Source organism: Mobula hypostoma, unplaced genomic scaffold (genome assembly GCF_963921235.1).
Source record: "Mobula hypostoma unplaced genomic scaffold, sMobHyp1.1 scaffold_115, whole genome shotgun sequence".
NCBI classification, from domain to species: Eukaryota; Metazoa; Chordata; class Chondrichthyes; order Myliobatiformes; family Myliobatidae; genus Mobula; species Mobula hypostoma.
This window is the reverse complement of record NW_026948263.1, coordinates 42,029-65,278: the sequence shown is the minus strand read 5'-3', so window position 1 is coordinate 65,278 and position 23,250 is coordinate 42,029. Positions and strand designations below refer to the sequence as shown.

Below are 23,250 nucleotides of genomic sequence, written 5' to 3'. Positions count from 1 at the left end.
CCCGTGTGATCGCTGCAATCACCAGACACCAATGAACTATCTGAACAGCGTCAACAGACTGTATCCAGCGATCCTGTACAGGTCGTTATCCATCTTACTTGTTGTCCGCCGAGCAGCGTTGCGATATTAGCCAAGATAAAATGTAGGAAATTATGCAGTAATATGATTAATTCCTAGGTTACTTCTTCAACCGAATCGCAACTAGAAGCAAAATATACTTTCATTACCCACCCAGTACAATAACTTGCTGCTTAATTTACACTGTTCCCTGTTAACCGCACGGGTGCGCCATCGCTCAGTAACTGAAATACTCCTGCGCACGTAACCTCTGTTCCTGTCCAGTTAGAAAAAGTTTTTTTTTCGAAATGTGGAAGATTTTATTTGTTGTATTATATTTCATTATACCCGTCAATTAATAAATGAAATCAAAGTATGTGATTTTTCTATTTTCACTCTAAACGTTCAGAGTGTGCAGATGACAATAAATAAATAAACAAGGAGCCCCGGGGCTTTAAAAATATGCGACTCTGAGCAATATTTAGTCGGCGCGGCTGTCAAAAACAAACCAATAGCAGGAGCAGTGACCTTGACTTTGCGTCTTCCATTTCCTTAGGCGCATCTAATGGATTATCATTTGCCAGAAGACGTTCATCATTATTTTAATATCGATTAGGCACCAAACTGCATACTACAAATGAGATGGAATAATCAACAATGGATGTAACATTGTATCAATTGTGCGATGAAGAATTGAAGATAATGTAAGCTGATGATAGAAACTTTGCTCATTTGCAGATTTGCTTCTAAGGAGAGAAGGGTTTGCATTCCTACGTGTTACATATAAAACTATACAATGGTTGAAATTTCAATCTCGATGTTGCTTTGATCATACTCGGCCATGAAATACACTTAAAGGCGAACCATTTTACCTGATACATGGAGGAACTATTTAACCAAAGGCAAACCAGTGGGGCCTGCGCTTATTCAAAATATCTTGTAATAAAGTATAAATCCATCTATCACTCGAATAGCAGAGAAATGTCTGAGGTTCGAATACAGAGAGCTTTACGTTTGGGGAGAGATATGAACCACATTCTGCTGGATCTGCCTAATCCCTGCCGCAGCATACGATACCAGGCCGGGGGTATTACTGTCCCTCCTGGTCTATCATTCACCCCACAGGTAAACGTGTTGCCTCCTCGGAACCATCACTGAGCAGGTCCTCATAAATCATACAGTAATGGACAGGGTGAGCGCGGACATTTACTAGGGAATAACTGGTAACTGTTTTAGTTAAGTGTGTAACGCGCTGTAAGTAACCACTGCTGAGACTAATGTAATAGCTTCTCTGTAATGTTCACTGCTGAGGTAACAGTTTCTCTGTAGCAGCAATGTTCGGGTTATGACTGGAGATAACAGGACTGTGGTATGCATGTTAGCCAATCAGAGATTGTTGTTCTGTCTTGTGAATCTGGAAGGAGGTTCTTCACGGTCTTGGTCGAGGAGAGATGAAAAGGGCAGACGCGTGTGGAGAGAGCTGGTAGACCACCGGACGGAGTGGACTGGCACCTGAGGGTTCGAAGGTCGGCGACGCTCGGAGGAGATTAATGGTGGAAGAATGCCGAATGAATGAGCTCCACCGTGAACTTCTGACTTGTCCTTGAATTGGGTCCTTTTTATATTCATTACTAACACTATATTCAGATTACGAGTGAAAAGGTTCAATCATTTAATTGCATGTTGTCTACTGTCTGATACAGTTTCTTGCATTGTGGGTTTGTTACTGGGCAGTGCATTACACAATATCCACAAAAACGTGATTTCTCAGTTTGGCGGGGCCAAAAGCTATTTTCCCCAAGACGAACACGAGCTTGGCGAGCCTGAGAGTTACAATTTTATAAATTATACAATCTTTGGTAATAAATGTGTTTTGAAACGTGAAAATCCATTCTATTTCACTCAGTCTGTCAGTCAACAAGCTCACTATTTACAGGAAATAACCAAACTCACAGAAGATGGAACACCTACAGAGGGCTCCCGACTCAACCTCAGTTTGGTGATGGGGAATGTCTCTCCTGGTCCCAGGGAATGATGTGGGAATCATTTGTGGAAATAAGGAATGTGTTGGCAATGTTGGACAAAAAATGCTGAAAGAAGTTCTGGATCGGTATGGTAAAACAACACACAGAACCGAAAATCACATTAAAACACTGTAGTTATAACAAAGTCATAGAGTGTGAACATAGAACAGTCCAGCACGGGATGGGAGTCAAATAAATTACTCACCAAATGGCTAACAAACTATTATCTGATGCCTGCATAATGTCCATATACGTCATTTGCCTCAGATTCATGTGCCTATCTACGTGTTCCTTAAATTTATTGATTGTATCCGTCTCCACCACTACCCCAGGCATGGGTTCTAATGATCCAACAATCTCTGCGTATAAGTACTTGCGTCGCCCATCTCCTTTGAGTGCAGCCCTTCTCACATTAGAAGCACAGCATCTGGTCTGAGACGATTCTACACAGGGAAAGAGATACTGTGTGTGAACTTTGTCTATGCCTCTGTTAATCCTATCAATCTCTACCAGATCTACCTTCAGCCTCTGACGCTCGCGAGAAAATCATACATTTTGGCCTGCCACTCATTATAGCATGTTCCTTTCATCCTTATGAGACACTGTCAAAAGGCTTTTGTAAAATGCACGTGAACAATATCTATAGCTCTACCTTCACCATTCGTCCTTGTCATATCGTCAACATTTCCAAACAAGCTTATAAGACTTGTCTTGCTCTCAGCTGTCTCTTCTTAATTCGGCCATGATTTTCCAAACGCTCGTAAATTCCTTATCATTGAATTCCCTCCAGTATTTTCCTGGACATTAATGTGAGACCCACTGGTCGGTAGTTTCCAGGTTTATCCCTGGATCCCTTTCTGAAAAATGGATCAACGTTCGGTTCTCACAGTCTTCTGGGACCTTGCCTATGGCTGGGGAAGACACAAAGTTATGGGGCAAGGCCCTAGCAATCTCTTAACTTGCCTTTCTTAATAACCTGGTACATTTTCAATTCAATGTTATGTAAGGGATGCAATACTACTTTTATTTACAAATATCCAGCATATTAATACTCTCAACATTATTCTCCCCATTCTCGACATCCGTCTTAGTACATACAGATGTATGGTACTCATTAAAGACCTCACTCACATCCTTCACATACAAACACGTGTGGCTCTCTTCATCCTTGTGTGGTCCCACCCTTTCCCAGTTATCCTCCTGCTCCTGATGTATGTATTGGGGTTTTTTATCCTACTTCCCAAGGACTTTTCCCTGCCCCTTCTGGCTTGCCTCATTCCTTTTTTGAGTCCTTTCATGCTGCTTTTTAAATATATATATATTCCGCCAGTGCTCTGTTTGAGTTGAGGTTTCTGAGCTTCACATACTTATCCTTTTCCTTCTTTACGACATTCATGCCTTCTCTCGACATCCACAGTTCTCTTACCTTGCCATCTTGGTCCTTCCTTCTGACTAGAACATACCAGTCCACTACCCTGGTCAGATGGTCTTTGAAGCTCCCACAGACAGTGTGTTGATTTACCAAGAAATACAGTAGCTGTTCCCAATCAACAATACTGGTAATATCTCCGTATTCGGCCTGCATATTCGTCTTTCACAAGTGAATAATTTCATATATTTTAAAGTTGAACTCCATCTGCCACTGCTCAGCTCGGCTCTGCATCCTGTCAATATCCTGTTGTTACACACGACAGCCGTCAGCACTGTCCAGATCTACATCAAACTCAATATCATTGCAATCACAATAAACCACACTTCCATTTCCTCATCCAAATCACTTATGAAAATCGCCAAAAATAGAGATCCCAGAACAGATATCCGCAGATACCATGCCTATTGAAAAAAGCCTACCGTGGGGAATCGTATCAAATTCCTCGCTAAAGTCTGTTTATACCATATCACCTTCTCTACCTTTATCACTGTGCTTACATCGTCACAGAATTCAACCAAACTGCTGAGGCTTCACCTGTCCCTTACCAAGTCATACCGAAAATTCCCAATCAGGATCTGCTTCTTCAAATTCCCATACATCCTGCATCTATGATTTTCTCCAACAGTTCACCGACCGCTGAAGTGTGACTCACTGGGATATGATTTTCAGAGTCATCCCCGTTCCATTCCTCGATAATTCTTCGAGAATGAACAGGACATTTTCGAAAGCGGCCTCGTAATAAATGTCTAGTAAATAGCTGTGTGCACACCCACTGCGTTTCCCTTACCCTCCACTAACAAAAAGAAAACAAAGCTCATTGTGTTCTCTTGTAGTGTATCTGAGGAAAATCATCCCTAAACACATCACGATCCCTGAGTAAGAATCTACATCCCCGAGGAATAATCTTCATCTCTGAGTAAGTGAATCCCCATCTCCTCGTTCAGCTGAATCCTGTAGGCGCTCCTATACTTCCCTAGTCCAAACCTTCTTGTTCCTCACTACTGATGTTGCAGTCTTCAGTCTCTGCCTATGCTCAGGTAGTAGAAGTACAGCCAGGTGATCGGACGTCCGGAAGTGAGGGCGTGGAATAGGTCGGTGGACATTCTTCATTGTGGTGAAACAGTGATCCATTGTGTTGTTTCCTCTAGTATTACAAGTGATCTGTTATGGAAATTGCTTAGTGATTTTTTTTTCAGACTGGCCTGGTTAAAATCCCCCAAAACGATGGTGAAAGCGTTCGAGTGTGCTGTTTCGTGCACGTTGATACCACCGCTCCGATCATCTAAAGCCTGATTGACATAGACGTGAGCTGGAATGAATACCGCCACCAAAATTACCCCAGAAATCTCCCGTGGTAGGTAAAATGGACGGCACTTGACTGCTAGCTGTTCCAGGTCTGGTGAGCAGAATTCGGAAAACCTGATATATTTGTGCACCAAGAAGAGTTAATCATGAGGCAAACTCCATCACCTCTGCTTTTGCGAGACTCTGTAGATCTATCCTGACGGGGTATAGTAAACCCGTCGACATGAATCGCTGTATCCGGAAGAGTTTACCCAGGATTCAGTGTAAAAGAGCACACGCGGTCCTAATTTCCGTCTATTTAGACACCTTAGCTCTGAGATCATAAATTTTATTTACCAGAGACTGCACGTTTGCCAGCGAGACAGTCAGTGCAGGGAGTTTAAAAGCCCGTTTCCTTCAGCGCACTTGTATCCCTGCCCTGAAGCCACGTTTCCTGCGTGGAACCCGGCGAGGAGTCCGTCCATCATTGGCATTGTTTCCGCCCGGTTTGAACAGCGATAGTTCGACTAAGCGTACTAAGATATTTTTGTTGACTGTAGTGACCTTGGAAGCAGCTGTGCTTTTTAGCTCTATCAGGCTGAAAGGAGAATATTTAATTCTATCGAATGAGAGTTCTACTGGCACACAAGTCGCCTCGCGAAGTATCCTTTGGATCGCCGTGTGTCAGGGACGACTGGATGACACTCAACAACAACAACCATCATTATGGCTCCTTTTCCTTTTCGAAGGTATTTACAACATCTCTGATCATCCTCTGTTCTCATAACTTGTATCCTTGTCTTTTCCCCCCAGACAGAACAGTTTTCATTCTGAAACACTTGTTTCTGAATAACCCCACAGGTCAGGTATGAATGTAACTAATCACAGCTGTTCACTAGTGGATACCCTCTCCCATCCCTCACCATACTGATTTGTAGCAACTTGTGACCCTGCAGGACCGTGTGTGGTTTCTATTTGCCCACCTCCTTCCCTGTGCGGTGCTGGAAATATACAACGCAGTGACAACGCAGTCCAGAGCTGGTTTGTGCAGGTCTGTGATCTTCCAATGTTGCAGGTGGCTGTTGTTCGGCTGTATTTTCTCAGTGTAATGTAAGGTTTACCATTTCTCAGTGTAATGTAAGGTTTGCCATGTTTTTATGTGTATGGAAATTGGGCTGGTGCTGGAAATCTGTGGGAACACGGGGCAGTGTTGGGGTTGTTAGGGTCTGTGTTCCTCCATTTTGGAGCTGAGGACATTTCCTGGACGTAGTTCACTCTCCTGATTCACATTATGTTTCTTTCTGACTTCTTTTATGTTCGTCCAACACTCAGTTCAATTGTGGCTTCCTAAATCTGACATCCAACTCATTTTACTTTTTTTCTTTAACTATAGACCATATCTCTCATCATCCTTAGTTCCTGATTGTCCCCATCCTGTACCACGTTCCTTACCAGGTCAGGGAACTCCTGTCTTCCGACCAGCTGCACTGTACGTGACTCTCACGTGACAGATATGGACGTATCACGCAACATCCCTTCTCGCTATATTTTCTACGATTCCTGCCCAATCCTGCTGAATTAGCATTCGCCAAATTGACACTGCCTAGAGGTCCAGTCTTATCCCTATCAGTGACCGTTTGAAAACGTCCATAATTATAATCCTTAAAACTTTTCTACTGAAACTCCAAATTAGAAGTTAAATATGCGCCCTCCCTGGTGAACTGTCTACATACAGTTTCAGAAAACTTCTCTCAACAGTTCTAACAAATAATGCCCCATCGGAGCCTGATACTGTAAGAGAATCCCCGCTATTCTGCAAATATTTAGCAGCAATTGCAGCTACTCCATTGTTTTCAACTCAGTCCATAACCTGCCAACATAAATGTTCTTCTCCCTTAGTGGCAATTGCGAGGCCTGCCGGTATGATACCAACAGAGTGATTGCATCTTTCTTATTTTCGAGCTCTTCCTACATAGCCTTACAAGATGAGCCTGTGAGATGACATTGGCCCTGGGTTTCTGCCTGATCAGCAGTGTAATTACACAACTTCCTTTACACCCAGCTGAAATGTCTGTATCATCTGAAATCTGTAATGTTTAGCTACCAGTCCCGCCCGTCTCTCAACCAGATCTCTGTAATGGCTGAATCACTGTGTCACGAACTAATCCGGACCTTAAGAAAGCCTGCACTGAAATAAATTCACTTTAGCCTCTCGATGCCACAGTGCTCATTAGCGTGGCCCCATGTGGATATCCTGTGACCGTTCCGCATCCTACTTGCTGACCCTGAAGCTCTGATTCCAACTCCGTACTTCGTTTGCCCCATGTTAAAGCTCTGCCCGGGTAACTCGTGCAAACGTCCCTCTGAGAATATTAGTTCCGCTCCAGTACGCGTGTCGCCCATCCTCTTTATGCCAGTCCCAGATGTCCTGGAAGAGAGCCCGATGATCCGTATACGTTGATGCCCTCCCTCCTGCACCAGATCATTAGCCTCACGATTAACTGTACTAACTTACAATTTCTAAAATAGCAAGTATGTGAAACCGGAAGTAATCCTGAGATTCCCACCCAGCGTGACTATTTCGTAAGCCATTGGCCTTCGTAAGCACCCAAATGACTTGCTTGGAAATTATGGGTGGGGATGTGTGTATATGGACCTACATAGCATTACCCCACTGTTCCAACACACGGCGATAAATTCTGCCATTGGTACTCTGTAATCTAGATTGATTTCTCATTCTGTATCAGCTCACACATTTCCCGGTGAAACTCCATCTGCCACTTCTCAGCGCAGTCCTGCACCGTGCCGATGTTCCATTGCAACCTATGAACACATTCTGGGCCATCTTCAACGACACCAGCCCCTGTGTCATTTATTTCTTTAGAGATGAAGCGAGGAACAATGAGCCGCAGAGCCCAGAACACTCAATTTAACCCGAGTCTAATAGCAGGACAATGTATGATGACCTATAACTCTAGTGATTTTGCGCTTGGGAGAAAACCTCGCACATATGAAGGAGAGAATGAACAAACACCTTACAGAAGAAGCCAGCATTAAACTGCGACTTCTATTGCCTTGAGGCGGAATAGCGCCACTCTAGCCACTAAACTCCGTGGCGGCCAAACCAACAACAAACCAGCCCACCTTTCCACTTCCCGTTGCAAGTCATTTACAAAGAAACAGAAAAAAAAGAACAGCAGGGTAACAGAACAGATATATTGGAAGTGCTCCACTAACTGACAGTTACACACTCACTGGGCAAGATAATTCCATATTCAGAAAACTAAATGTCCATCGATCCCGTTCCTCCTGATTTTCTGAATGAGTGTATTATAGGAACCCTTGTCAAAAGTCTCACGCCATTTCATTTACAGTCAGCCAAGTTGCCACAAGCATACGGTTTGATCTACTGTTATTGAACTCCTGTCGAACGCCTACTCGATTCAGTGTTCTCCCCTCATGAATTTAATTTGTCGCTGCCATTGACACCTCTTACTCTATTTACTGTATGCATCTGCAACTACTCATCAATCCCGTCTCGATGAATCATCTCCAATAGTCCAGCCTCAATTCATGCAAGAGTCACTGTTTATTTCACTGTTGACGGGGTTAACGGGCTCTTATCTATTACCTTTCCTGATCAAGCTTATATGTAGTGTTCATGTTTTGATATTGTCCGGTCTGGATGAACTTGAGTGAGCTCCAGTGACCAAATGGTGAAGAAAAGTCCCCTGACTGAAGAGCCTGGAGAACATTCCTCAAACTAGCTTCATCTTGAGTGGCTAGTTTCTCACTACAAAACTGCTACTTTTCTCGTCATATTTCTACATAATTAATAATGTCGTTCGTGTTTGTTTGAGGAGAAACCCAAAATTCCCACTTGTGTGATAATAAAATTAACTGAACCGTTGTTCCGCTGTTTTCCACGTGGCTCTCTGTCTGTTTGAAATCTGTCAGTTTGCCCATTTCATCCATTACCGGCTTGTCCAGACTCGAGTCCATGCTGAAGCGCTCTCTCTCTCTCTCTCTCTCTCTCTCTCTCTCTCTCTCTCTATCTATCTATCTCTCTCTCTCTCTCACACACACACACTCTCTCGCAAATAAAGACAGTGGTATTCTGTCTCCATTTGTAAAACAATTTAAATTTGGTTCCTAGAACTTAGTTCAAGGTGTCAGAGAGAAGGTCAAACTATATGTAAAGAAATAGGAGCAAAAGGGGGTAAAGGACATGACGGATTATAACGGAAGCAGGGGTGTTTGCTGCAGACGAAAATATTCTCCAATATCAGGCAGTTTTGTCAGAACCGGGAAGCTGGGGTGGCAGGTTCGCCTTAATCTTCAATTTAATCGAGGGGGAGGTGAGGTGTAAATGGGATTTTTATGGGAGCTGATGTGAGTGATACTGCGGTGTCAGCTGTAAAAAAGCAGTTTTGTAACGCTAAGGCAACACAGACATGATGCTGGAGCAACTCAGCAGACCAGGCAGCAGAAGCGGATGAGAGTAAACACTGGAAGTTTCGGGCCGCCAGTCTTCATCAGGGCGCTGATTGTGTGTGTGTTGTTTTGTATTTCTAGCATCAGTATATTGTCTATTATTAGTTTGGTAACTCTGTTCATCACATTTTTTCCATTTACCCACCACCGAGGGTACAAAATAGGGAACATGAGATATCAGCTGAACTGCAATTCTTTGCAGCATTTATTTCTAACGTTTCATGAATTTCAAAATCCGATTCAATGGATATTTCAACGCATTCTTGAGTTCCTCTCGGAATTTGCTCTGAGTCAGGGCGTAAATACACGTGTTGGTGCAGGAACTCAGAACTTGCAGCATTCCCGCTGTCTTTACTGTGATGTAACGGGGGTCAGTGGCAGAATAAATAAAACTCTTTGAAATCCGTTGGTAGATATAAAATACCACCTGTGTTACCCACAACAATATGAAACTAGCGGTTATGCTGAAGAGCAAAACGATGGATTTATGTCTGCTCTCCATCTCCCGGTCCTTGTCATTCTCTCCACTCTTTTGTCCCCGGAGCCTCGTGCGGGCTCGACTGGCTGCCAGAATACTCCTGACAGTCTGAATATTGAACAGCAAAATCAGAAAGAAAGCGACACAGGGGGTTAAAATACGGTGGAACATCTCAAATGCCGCCCATGATAGAGAGATTTTGTAGCTGGATGAGAGAACACAAAACCAGGGAACACCATCAATTATTTCTCTATGCTCATATGCAAAGTACCAGGGGACAGTCTCCAAACAGGCCAGCGCACTCACTGTCCCCATAATCACAGCCGCCGTTCTCTCGGTACAATATTTTGTTTTCATCTTCTGACAGCAAATCGCTACAAATCGATCGACGGTGAAAGCACAGTCAGCCAGATGGAGGTCGCAGTGCTCGCAAAAATCAGCCACTGACGGAGTCTGCACACGGGAGTGATGAACAAGAATGATCGGGGAAAATAAATCTCTGCAGTCCACCTCAGCAGTGGATCCGAGATAACGACCAGGAGATCGGCCGCTGCCATTCCCACCAGGTAGCGAGTGACACATTTGGAGAGACCACATTTTCCCCGGGACAGGATCATAACCGCCACCAAGTTCGCTGGAAGAGAGAGAGGGAACGGCAAATTGAGAAATTCCTGAGCAAAAGTCAATGCAACGGTTTGAGGGATCCTGTACTATTTCCACTTTTCTGTTGCATTTAGCTGGCGTGCACACGCGGCGTAGAAAACGAGTTTGGTCGGTAAACTAACGTCAATATGATCTGTATCCCGATTTCTTACTGACTACCGGAATAAAAAGTGAGAGCGAAAATCTATAACTGTGTATACCCTCCTCGGAATCAATAGTGAATTAAATATTTTCTACCGACGCCTTCGCCGTCTCATCTAGTTGCAATGAATAAATCCGGACGGTGATGGAGGGATTGTTCCATTAGACAATCATAAACTTCCATGGTTCTCCCTGTCAGCGATAGGACACCGAAGGACGGAACAGAAACATGGAATGCGCGGAAACACCCATCCAGGCAAAACAGAATATGTGAAAAAACAGTTAAAGTCTTCTCAGAATTGTTCTCGAAGTGCCCCTGAGAGCGACAGAAATAATAACAACATTGGAATTGAAGTTCAGTTCTGACCAACGGAAGCTGCCTCTGTGGCTTACCGGGAATTCCAAAGACTGAAATTAAAGGATAGTAAACTTTTTCTATTCGGAAGATGACAGTATTCAACATTTCAGTGAGAACCTGCGACGTATGTTACTCCCGAATTCACAGCTCTGGCAGAAACACTGAGCTGATGTATTCTAAACGGCCCTGATTTATACATTGGATCGGTCTCCAGAGATACGGATATACCCCTGACTAACTTTCTTAGTTACAGTTACTTGAACAAACACTTTAATTCAACACCATTGTCTGTGATGTAAATATTCGGCCGATTCAAGACAAACATTTCAAAATTCCTGAGCATTACCTCAGCAATGACTCGGCTGGTGGAATCATGTCTAAATTCTAATGTCAAAGACTGAGCTTTGTCACGGAGTAGCTGCAGTTACAGATTTCACGTTTATATTTGGCGAACCATCGAACCCAAACTGCTGCTCTGCGGTTTCCCATTTAGAACTTCAATTTCCTACTGCTCCAACATCCCCCCTCCACACACACAAACAGTCACATACACGCACATACACAGGCACAGAAACACACACACACACACACACACACACACACACACACACACACACACACACACACACACACACACACACACACACACACACACACACACACACACACACACACACACACACACACACACACAGACAGACAAACACACAGACACACACACACACACACAGACACAGACACACACACACACACACACACACACACACACAGAGACAAACACACAGGCACAAAGACTGTCACATTACTGAACTCCTCCGGCCTTTTGTGATACTACTGATGTAATAGACTACTATGGGCGTCTGAAATCAGACAGAAGCCAAATGAAAATTGAACCAAAAATGTTTCATCTGCAAAAGAATGGACTGACAGCTTAAATAAGACAAATAGTCCGCTCAGTTGGGAGATGAACAGATGCAGCATGGCTGATAGTGAATGACAAGCATCAGATACAATTTTAGGTCCGTGTGTGTGTGTGTGTGTGTGTGTGTGTGTCCGTGTGTGTGTGTGTCCGTGTCCGTGTGTGTGTGTGTGTGTGTGTGTGTGTGTGTGTCCGTGTGTGTGTGTGTGTGTGTGTGTGTGTGTGTGTGTGACAGAGAGGGACAGAGAGACAGACAGATAGATTGGCACTGGCACTGGTTTCGCACAACCGTCTGACATTTACCTCTCCCCCACTAACCCAGTTTCCTCCTCCTACACACAGACAAAGATTTCCTTCAACTCCGATATTCCCTCCCGTGAGGCCCAAGGGACAGAGTAGCCGCTTCTGTCACACACAAGGTGTGATACAGAGCACAGCGATACTGACAGGTCACCATTTCCGCAGACTCAGACAGCAAAGACGTTCAGTCCCGTACTGAGCCCAAGACCCAGACATACAGTTCCAATGAGCTTTGTCACGCACCAGCCGCATTTACAGATTTCAGGTTTCTGTTGGCTAATTATACATCTGTAAAAGGAGATCGCCAACGCAGTCCGACCGACAGCAAACATCTGCCCTGTCCGCCGACAGACACAGACTCACTCGGAGACACACAGACACAACACGGAAACACAGCTACGGACAGAAATACAATGGACAGAACAAGGACGTGTTCGTCACGATATAAAACCCGTTGCTGGTGTACAGACACTAAAAATGTGCAGATGCTGGAATTGCAAGTCAACACAGAAACTGTGCTGAAAATCTCTTCTGAGTTCCTCCAGCAGTTTCTGATGTTGCTGATGTCATAGAATTTGATGAACGTCTCAAATCTGCCAGAGTTCAAACGAAAATTGAGATGAAATGTTTTAGACTTCAATGGAATGGACAGACAGGTTAAGTGATAAAACAATCTACTCTAACCTGGATATAAATACATATAGGATGGCTGGAAGTGAATGACAACGTTAGATCTGTTTGTGTGTGTGTGTGTGTGTGTGCGTGCTGTGTTATGTGTTTGAGAGAGAGAGAGAGAGAGAGAGAGAGAGAGAGAGAGAGAGATACTAACAGTGGCTGCACCGGCCGTTTCACACAGCCGTCTAACGTTTCCCTGTCCTTCACTGACCCTGTTTCCTCTCCTACCCACAGGGAAAGGCTTCATTCAAATCCGTTATTCACTCCTGTCCAGGGACAAGGTACAGAACACACAAGGTGCGTTACAGAGCACCAAGAGACCAGCCGCTCTTTAGTTCCACCTTCTCAGACAGCAGAGATATTCAGTCCCACACTAAGCCCGAGATGCAGACACAGATTTCCAATAGAACTGTTACACTGAACCACAAACAGTCAATCTTTCCATTGTATTCTGTACACAGGATCCTGCAGGGAAACACACAGACCTAGACACAACATCCCTACCCACAGGACTGGATGGACAGCAACAACAGCATTGCCAGAGTCCGCGTGGGTTCGGAAATGGATAAACAGATGGAAATTGGGAACTGATGAATGTGGTGCAGGTGGAATGTAAAAAAAAAATCCGATAAGCACATTGGATTGCGGGTAATGCACTTTTATGGACTCAAAATAAATCAGCTGGTTAAGGGGACTAATCTTGATCGAAATGTATTAAATTCTCTTTCCAAAACGCCCTCTACCTACCCCAGGCCCTTCGCAGAATCTCCGCCTTTCTCTTGAATCGAAGGAATCTAAGTAGCATGGACCGCGACTTACTTTCTCCGTCCTGGGGAAGCCTCGGGACGAGCGCACGATGCGCCCTCTCAATCTCAGTCTCCATAGTCGAGGAAATCTCCAGCGCTTTCCGCGGCAACTTTTCTACAAACTCCATCATCAACAACTCCTCCGCTCCTTCGGGAACATTATAAATCACGATATTTTTTCCGTTGTGAAAGATCTTTTCGAAAGACCTTATATTTGATGCATTAACAGGGCAAAATATGCATTTTTCCAAAGGAGCTGTTGATTTAATTGCTATTCTCGACGATGACGTCACCAGAACCTCAAAAGGCCACCATTCTTACGGTACTTTCCGTTTCAAGGGGTATATTTACTTTGGTTAGGCAGACGGGGCTGTATAACAAACGGGAGGAGTATACAACATTCAAGAGAACACAAGAGGGAAATCAGCAGTTTTAAAACCTGTCATAATGTTGCTCTAGCAGAAATCCTGAAGGGGAATTAGGTAGTCAGATAGATAGACAGTCAGATAGATAGATAGTCAGATAGATAGATAGATAGATAGATAGATAGATAGATAGATAGATAGATAGATAGATAGATAGATAGATAGATAGATGGATGGATGGATGGATAGATAGATAGATAGATAGATAGATAGATAGATAGATAGATAGATAGATAGATAGATAGATAGATAGATAGATAGATAGATAGATTGACAGATAAATAGAAAGAGAAATAGGCATATATATAGACAGATAGACCGATAAATCTGTAATCAGTCAAATTATGGTGGCTAATTTCCAGTTCCTTGAAAAGTTGTCCACGCGAATCTTGCGAGAGGAAAGTGAATTAATTTTTGGGGTATCCGCTGAAATGTTTAAAATATCCTTAATCACGGTTAAGAGGCCAGGTGACTGGAGAACAGGTATTGTCATTGTTTCTGCTCGGAAAGGGCTTGGATTATGTCGGGAAATTATAGACCAGTGAGTCTGACGCCTGCAGTGGGTTAATTATTTCAAGGTACTCGAAGGGACAGCATATAAATGTTCGGAATTTCGATAGACAAGGAATTATTGTTGTGGGTGTTACGGAGTGTCTAACCAATCTCACAAACTCTTTTTCTAGGAGTTAGCCAGAAAATTGATAAAGATATATTCCAAAAAAGAAGACATTTTCGAATGGAATAAGGATGCAACCGTGGCTGACAAGGGAAATCAAAGACAAAATTAAAGCAAAGGAGGGGCCATACAAGGAAGCAAAAATTAGTGGGAGGACAGAGGATTGGGAAGTTTTAAAAAGCTTACAAAAAGAAACTAAAAAGGTCATTAAGATAGAAAAGATGAACTATGAAAGGAAGCTAGCAAATAATATCAAAGAGGATACTAAAAGTGTCTTCAAATATATAAAGAGTAAAAGACAGGTGAGAGCAGATACAGGACAGATAGAAAATGATGCTGGAGAAATTGTAATGGGGGATAAGGAGATGGCGGAGGATTTGAACGCGTATTTTGCCTCAGTCTTCACTGAGGAAGACATCAGCAGTATACCGGACACTTAAGGGCCCAAGGAATGAATAGTGTGCGCAGTCACAATTACGACAGAGAAAGTACTCAGGAAGCTGAATAGTCTAAAGGTAGATAAATCTCTCGGACCAGATGGAATGCAACCTCGTGTTCTGAAGGAAGTAGCTGTAGAGATTGCGGAGGCATTAGCAATGATCTTTCAAAAGTCAATAGATTCTGGCATGGTTCCGGAGGACTGGAAAATTGCAAATGTCACTCCACTATTTAAGAAGGGGGCAAGGAAGCAAAAAGGAAATTATAGTCCTATTAGCTTGACATCGGTGGTTGAGAAGTTGTTGGATTCAATTGTCAAGGATGAGGTTACGGAGGACCTGGAGGCATATGGCAAGATAGGCAGAACTCAGCATGGTTTCCTTAAAGAAAAAAATCCTACCTGACAAAATTACCAGTAGGCTAGACAAGGGAGATGCAGTGGATGTTGTATATTTGGATTTTCGGAAGGCCTTTGACAAGGTGCCACACATGAGGCTGCTTAACAAGATAAGAGCCCATGGAATTATGGGAAAGTTACATACGTGGATAGAGCGTTGGCTGATTGGCAGGAAACAGACAGTGGGAATAAAGGGATCCCATTCTAGTTGGCTGCCGGTTACCAGTGGTGTTCCACAGGGATCAGTGTTGGGACCGCTTCTTTTTACATTGTACATCAACGATTTGGATTATGGAATCGATGGCTTTGTGGCTAAGTTTGCTGATGATACAAAGTCTGGTGGAGGGGCCGGTAGTGCTGAGAAAACAGAGAGTCTGCAGAGAGACTTGGATAGATTGGGAGAATAAGAAAATAAGTGGCAAATGAAGTACAATGTTGGAAAGTGTATGGTTATACACTCTGCTAGAAGAAATAAACGGGCAAACTATTATTTAAATGGGGAGAGAATTCAAAATTCTGAGATGCAACGGGACTTGGGAGTCCACGTGCAGGATACACTTAAGGTTAACCTCCAGGTTGAGTCGGTGGTGAAGAAGGCGAATAAAATATTGGCATTCATTTCTAGAGGAATAGAGTATAGAATCAAGGATGTGATGCTAATGCTCTATAAGACACTGGTAAGACCTCACTTGGAGTACTGTGTGCAGTTTTGGGCTCCTTATTTAAGAAAGGTTGCACTGACGTTGGAGCGGGTTCAGAGAAGATTCACTAGAATGATTCCGGGAATGAGAGGGTTAACATATGAGGAACGTTTGTCCGCTCTTGGACTGTACTTTTTGGAGTTTAGAAGCATGAGGGAAGACCTCATAGAAACATTTCGAATGTTGAAAGGCATGGACAGAGTGGATGTGGCAAAGTTGTTTCCCATGGTGTGGGAGTGTACGAGAGGGCATTTATTAAGGATTGAAGGGCGCCCATTCAGAACAGCGATGCGAAGTTTTCTTTTAGCCAGAGGGTGGTGAATCTGTGGAATTTGTTGCCACCAGCGGCAGTGGAGGCCAAATCATTGGGTGTATTTAAGGCAGAGATTGATAGGTATCTGAGTAGCCAGGGCCTCAAAGGTTATGGAGAGGAGGAGGGAGAGTGGGGCTAAATGGGAGAATGGATCATCTCATGATAAAATGACGGAGGAGACTCGATGGGCCGAAAGGCCGACCTCTGCACCTTTGTCTTATGGTCTTATGGTCTAAGACGTGTCAGTGGATCTCGTTGACTTGGACATTAACAAGGCTTTTGACAAAACACACATGGGAGGTTAGTCCAAACGGTTCAGTCCCTTTCTGTCAGTGGGATGTAGTGAACCGGATTCAACATGACTACGGTAGAAGCCAGAGAGTGAAGTTATATGGTTGCTACTCTGAATGGAGGCCTCAAAGTAGTGGAGTACTGCAGTGATCACTACTGGCTCTGTTGTTAGTGCAGACGTGTGGGATGTTTCACACTGGGAGGACTGACCAATGTAGGACGTAAACATGGAATAGTACGCCACTGAGTTGTGCAGTGGAACAAAAGGGACTGTGAACACAGATCCATTATTCATTGATGGTGGCGCCGTAGGTAGATTGGGTCGTAAAGCGGGTTTTGGGCAGTTAGGCATTGATAAATCAGACTGTTCAGTTGAGGATGTAATTCTGAAATTGCTCTGTACCTTGGTGAGGATCAATTTGGAGTATTGTGTAGAGTTCTAATCAACTACCTACACATATAAATCACTAAGAGTGAACATATACAGAGAAAGTTTACAAGGTCTTGGTCGAAACTTGAAAACCTGATTTACAGGGAATGGTTGAATAGGTTAGGGCATTGCTTTTCCCCTTATTTTGAGCGTAGGAGAATGTGGGGAGATTACAGAGAGGCATACAAATTATGAGGGGTATAGAAAAGCAGGCTTTCGTCACTGTTTGGGTGAGACTGAAACTATTGTTCATAGATTAGGGATGAAAAGTGAAATGTTTACGGGAAAACTGATGGGGAGCTGTATTCTAAGAGTGGAGAGACTAAGAGTGTGCAACTAGCTGCCAGCGAAAGTGGTGGACATGGGTTTTATGTAACAGTTAAGACAAATTTGGGTAAGTATGTGAATGTAACGGTATGGAAGTCCAGGCAGAACTTGACACGATTTTGATGGGTCCAGTTTTTTTTTGTACTGTGGTACACTATTTCTCTGACTCCTCTAAGATACATTGAATGAACATCGAATCCATTGTTTGTCATGCCCCGCGAAGAGAAAAGTGTGTTACCCAGTGTCACAATGGGTAAAAAATAGACCGAAATAAACACTGGCTGTTTGTTCACTGTCCTGTAGCTAATGTAACTAAAGGGACATTCCTCCTGATGTATAAGAGCTCCTGGAACCAGCGCTTCCGGACAGTTGGCACATTTCGTACGACTGATCGCCGCTACTGGCAGAAAATGGGATATTCAGCAATTTATTATATCGTCTCTATTTACTATCCAATACTGGCAGCCGTTGGAATTCCAGGTAAGGTCGTGGAAATGCCGAGATGTGTGACATACTGTAGTCTTTAAATTATGCACTGCAATTTAGAGCGGACGTTGCTATTCGCGTCTTTTAATATAAGCTCATAATAAGGAAATAATGAAAATAGAAGCGCGTTTCATGGATTTGTTTAAAATATGATTTACGTGACTTTGACGCCTTTATTGTTTTATTCTTGTTTGCTTTAATGTACTTTATCATAACCTTACACGTTTATGTTTCGGTTGTAATGACCCTCACCACATTTGCCACTGATATTAAACCTGAGTCTGGTTCAGACTCTAATGCAAAGTGATTGCGTTTGATTCATGATGTCCTCTGCCTGGAATAGTTATGGTGGCTGTCCTATGTATTCAGCTAAAGGGTATGTGCTGCCTTGGTTATCAAGCTACTGGAGTTTGTTATCTGAAGGGTCATAGGGGATACAGGGGAAAAGTAAAAACAACCCATAGGGAAAAGTATTCTATGGAAATACCCTGAATTCAGGATTAATAAGAATAATAATTTATTTTGGAGGGATAGAGTTATGCAGCACGGAAAAGAGATATTTGATCCAAAGATTCCATGCCAAATAAGATGCCGGGCGATGTTTCAGCGTTCGCCTCCCAACCTTACAAACGCTTCATAACCGTTTGCCCGTCCAACTGCCTTTTATTATTTGGCCTGCCGCAGCCACATCATCGCGCAGCATATTTCACCTAATTGCCCTATTTGTTTAAACGTTGTCCCTCAGATACCTATTGTACCTTTCCCACTCAATTTATACCCGCGCCGTTAGGATCAGGATTCCTCAACACTGTAAAAATAGACAGGGGGAATTCACACTGTCTCTGTCCCTGGTGGTTTTCTGTGCTTCTGTGTGATTAACACCCATCTACCTTCCCTGCAGCGAATATGTTCCGGATCTGATCAATCTCTCTCTGCAAATCAGTTTCTAAAATCCCGGAAACATTCTGGTAAATTGTTTCTGGACTGATTCAGTGTGAGCCTTTCCTACTACAAGGCGTCCAGAACACTCACAGTTCTGTGCGTACAAGCGTAACAGAGACGTGCGCATTTGCATCTCCATCCAAACTTTTCTACTCAATTCCTTCACTGAAGCCTATCGATCCGAGCTTCAGAACCACCCTGTCTACCTTATATTCCACTTCTAGTGAACCAAGTTCTTGAAATACAAGATCCCACTATTCTCTAGACTCCACGGAGACCCAGTGTTCGCTGAGAAACTCCTACCTTGCTTAACCTTCAAAAAAATAACCCTCCATTGTCCCAATTAAACTCTACCATTCCATTCTTTGACCAACTTACTGAACTGATGAAGATAACCATCTACTTTTTGATAGCTGATCTCGCTCTCCACTAGGCATATATTGTTGTCTGTAAGTTTATTCCCCGGGTCTTGCACTTTGTTATCCAAATCTTCGACATATATGACTCACGACAATTGGCCCAGCAAAGATCGCCGAACAAATCACTATTAGCTGACTTGCCATCCCGGAATCAAATTTGCGCCACGGCTTCCCTCTTCCTACCATCAAGGATTACCATTATTTAACTGAAGGTTTTGTGGCAAACTTTGCTGATGATACAAAGACAGGTGGAGGGGTAGGTTGTGCTGAGGAAGCAATGCGATTGCAGCAGGACTTAGACATATTGGAACAATGGAAATACAGGTGACAGATGGAATACTGTATTGGGAAATGTACGATAATGCATTTTGGTAAAACGAACAATAGTGCGGACTGTTATCTAAACGGCACGATATGGACTGCCAGCCTTCCCATGCAAGCAAAAGTCACACTGATTATTCGAGACACATTAAGAAATAACTGTCTCTTTTATTCTGTCTTTTCTCAGTTAATTTAGCGGCAATTGTGATCCTGTCTCGCCGAAATTGTGGGCTGTCCAAATGTATCACTCGCTACCTCATGGCCATGGCGGCAGCAGATCTGATGGTCGTTGTCTTTGGTGTTGTATTGGATAAAATCAATGCTCTCTATCTGTATGCTGATTTTTTGGTGAAACCCCCGCTGTGTGGTGTGGGACCTATTCTGACTATTGCCGCCATGGACTGTTCCGTTTGGCTGACCGTCGCTTTCACTTTCGATCGCTATGTCGCGATCTGCCTTCAGAAGCTGCGGACGCGATATTGTACGGAGAGAACAGCGACCGTGGTGATCGTGGCAGTGGTCATAGGCAGCTGTGTTCAGACATTTCCATTTTACTTTGCAGCTCAACCAGGGACGTGCATTCCAAAACCCGAGTACTATACATCATCCCTGTGGAGAGGTTACGAGTTATTTGACACCATCATGAACCCATTATTACCACTTGGTTTAATTCTGCTGTTCAATGTTTTAACCACCAGATATATTATAGCAGTGAATATGCTTCGCCGTGGACTTCGGAGAAATACTGACAGCCAAAGTGATCCAGAGGTTAAGAACCGGAGAAAGTCAATGGTTTTGTTGTTCGCTCTATCTGCCAATTTCGTATTATTGTGGATAACCAATATTGTGCAGTCGATGACCTGGGCAGCGGTAAACGTGTTTTTCACTGACAAATATTACAACACACCTACATTTATCCTACAAGAGTCTGGGTATATGTTGATGTTGCTCAGTTCCTGCACCAACACGTGTATCTATGGACTGTCACAGAGGAAACTCAGGGAGGAACTGAAGAATGGGGCGACGTACCTGTTTACACTAAATGGGAAGCTCTGTAAATAAAATACAAATGCAATCATCCCTAATTGTGTTTTGCCATAAATATGTAGAATTTTGTTTTGTATCTCTGTTTAGTGCCGCACCGATTTCAGTTTTCACCCTACAACCTACTGCTTTGCACAGAAACTTTACCAGCAGCAACAATGCGATTATTATCTTTGCGCACCACGTGGCTGTTCATACGTATAACATTAGATTAAACTCCTGTGTGGTAGATGAGGAACTGAAACTCAGAACTTAGAATGATGAAGTTTAAATATGAAAGTAATTTTATAAAATAGGTACGCCGATGACACGAGATACGACAATGAACATGCAAAAGCAGACAAAATGTACCAACCACTGTGTCCTGTAGAAGTTTGTAAAAGATTAACTGCCGAATCTGGGGGAACTTTTATGCATATACTTGCAATACAACCTTGCAATATGTGGTCTCGAATCCAACCACATTGCATTAGTCTGACCTCTGTTAACTTCTTTTCCATTCCGAATGAGGTCTGGAGTCACAACTGCACAATCCTCTCCATAGATGGTGTCTGACTTGCTTATCTATTTGTTGTATGTTAAAAAAAAAACATCGGCTGAATCCAAGATGTGTGCTGTACGTCATGGTCTCTTATGCATGTGCAGGCATCAATGACGTCTTTGTCACTCGCTAATCCTCTGTGTTGTGACGTCCACATGTATTCTTGGTGGGGTGTAAGGTGTGGTTGGGGACATCACATTCTCTTTACAAACACATAATAAGGGTGGCAAGAATTCATGACCATGTATGGGTTTCAGACAGCTGCAGGATCGCTACACAGTGCCTTCCGTTACCCGTGAGCTATATTACGTCGTTTTCCCCGCGTTTATACAAACTTATTCTTTGGAAGTGTGATGAACACTGATTTACTTAAATCATCAGGCATCTCCCCATCATCATAGATTTCATTTGCTATTTATGTTATTTTCTCTATTCCAATATCTTCTAAAGCCTGTATCATTTCAACAGCGATGTTGTCTGGACCAGTTACTCTGTTATGTTTTGTTTTATTTATGGCTGTTCGTATTTCTGATTTTAGGTTGTTAGGTCCTTCAAAATTCTTCTTTATGTTCGGAGTTTCTCCTCTTCGGTCTTCAAAATGGTCTTTTATGTATTATGTCCATCTGTTTAGGATTTACTCTGTGCTCATAATTAAGTTGCCGTCTTTTACCTACCATTTATATAACCAATGTGCCTAACTAAGAGTTTTTTTTTAAATACCCCTAATATATCTGCTTCTACAAACACGCCCAGCAGAACGGTCCATGCTCCCACTATTCTCTGTGCAACGAACGTGCCTCCAACAGACCTGTATAGACCATAAGACCATAAGACATGGGAACAGAATCAAGTCATTCAACTCACTGAGTGATCTCTGCCATTCCATCATGGTTGATCCCAGATCCCACTAAACCCCATTCACCTGTCTTCTCGCCATATCCGTTGATGCTCTAAACGATCAGCAATGTTCCGCTCCAACTAAAATAATACTCCACCCCAACGATGACTCAATCAACATTCGTATCGTCTGCAAACTTCCAGTCTCGCCCCGACTACCCCAACCAAGCCATTTTTAAAAGTTGCAAAGTACAGTGGTTTCAGAACAGATTCCCCTGAAGACACCAATGGTCTTAGACCTCCAAGCGGAATACTCTCCAAATACCACTATCCTCGGACTTCTCTGTGAAGGCTAATTCTGTATGCACACAGCCAGACATTTGGCTCGCGTGCCCCCAGAGCTTATGATGACTCTACAATGGGAACCCTATCAAACGCATTACTAAAGTCCATATACACCACATCCACTGCTCTACCTTCATCATTGTGCTTCCTCACATCATCACAGAATTTGTCAGGCTCGTGTTTCGTGACTTGATCCTTAGAAATCCATGTAGACTATCCTTAATCAGACTATATTTATCCAAATACTGGCAAATCCTGTCTGTCCAGTAATGCAGCCTCCGCTGAAGTAAGACTCTGGTCTGTAATTCTCAGTGTTTTCTTCTCCACATTTCCTGAACAGAGGAATACCATTTGTCACCCTCCAGTCGTCTGGTACTACTCCTATGGCAAACGAGTATGCGGCAGCTTTTGTAAGAGTGCTTCACCAGGATACTCTCTGAATTACAGGCTGTGACCGGGAAAACAAGGAATCGACCTACAATACCAATAGTTCAGGAAATCCTGTCACTTTCGGAGACGGGATTGTAGAATGTGAAAGTAAAGAAAAGCCACAGAGGAATAATCGTCTGTCTGTAACGTGTAGACATGGGGGGAAGTTGGTATGATGCACCGACTTTACTTTACCGACCAACTCTCTCCGTGCTTTTCTGCATGGAGCGTGAATCAGGCACCTGAGTTCGGGCATC

At 43.3% G+C, this 23,250-nt stretch overlaps 1 protein-coding gene and 1 pseudogene across 1 annotated transcript; one reads left to right on the top strand and one right to left on the bottom strand.

Annotated features, from left to right (window-relative positions):
- The first annotated feature begins 4,800 nt into the window (after positions 1-4,800).
- LOC134342252 (probable G-protein coupled receptor 139) lies at positions 4,801-20,865 on the top strand. The gene is made up of 3 exons (XM_063040215.1): positions 4,801-4,867; positions 17,933-18,109; positions 19,985-20,865. Exons 1-3 carry the CDS (start codon positions 4,828-4,830, stop codon positions 20,857-20,859), a joined length of 1,092 nt encoding a protein of 363 aa, XP_062896285.1. The 5' UTR covers positions 4,801-4,827; the 3' UTR covers positions 20,860-20,865.
- LOC134342251 (probable G-protein coupled receptor 139) lies at positions 9,256-13,759 on the bottom strand (annotated as a pseudogene).
- Positions 20,866-23,250: the final 2,385 nt, after the last annotated feature.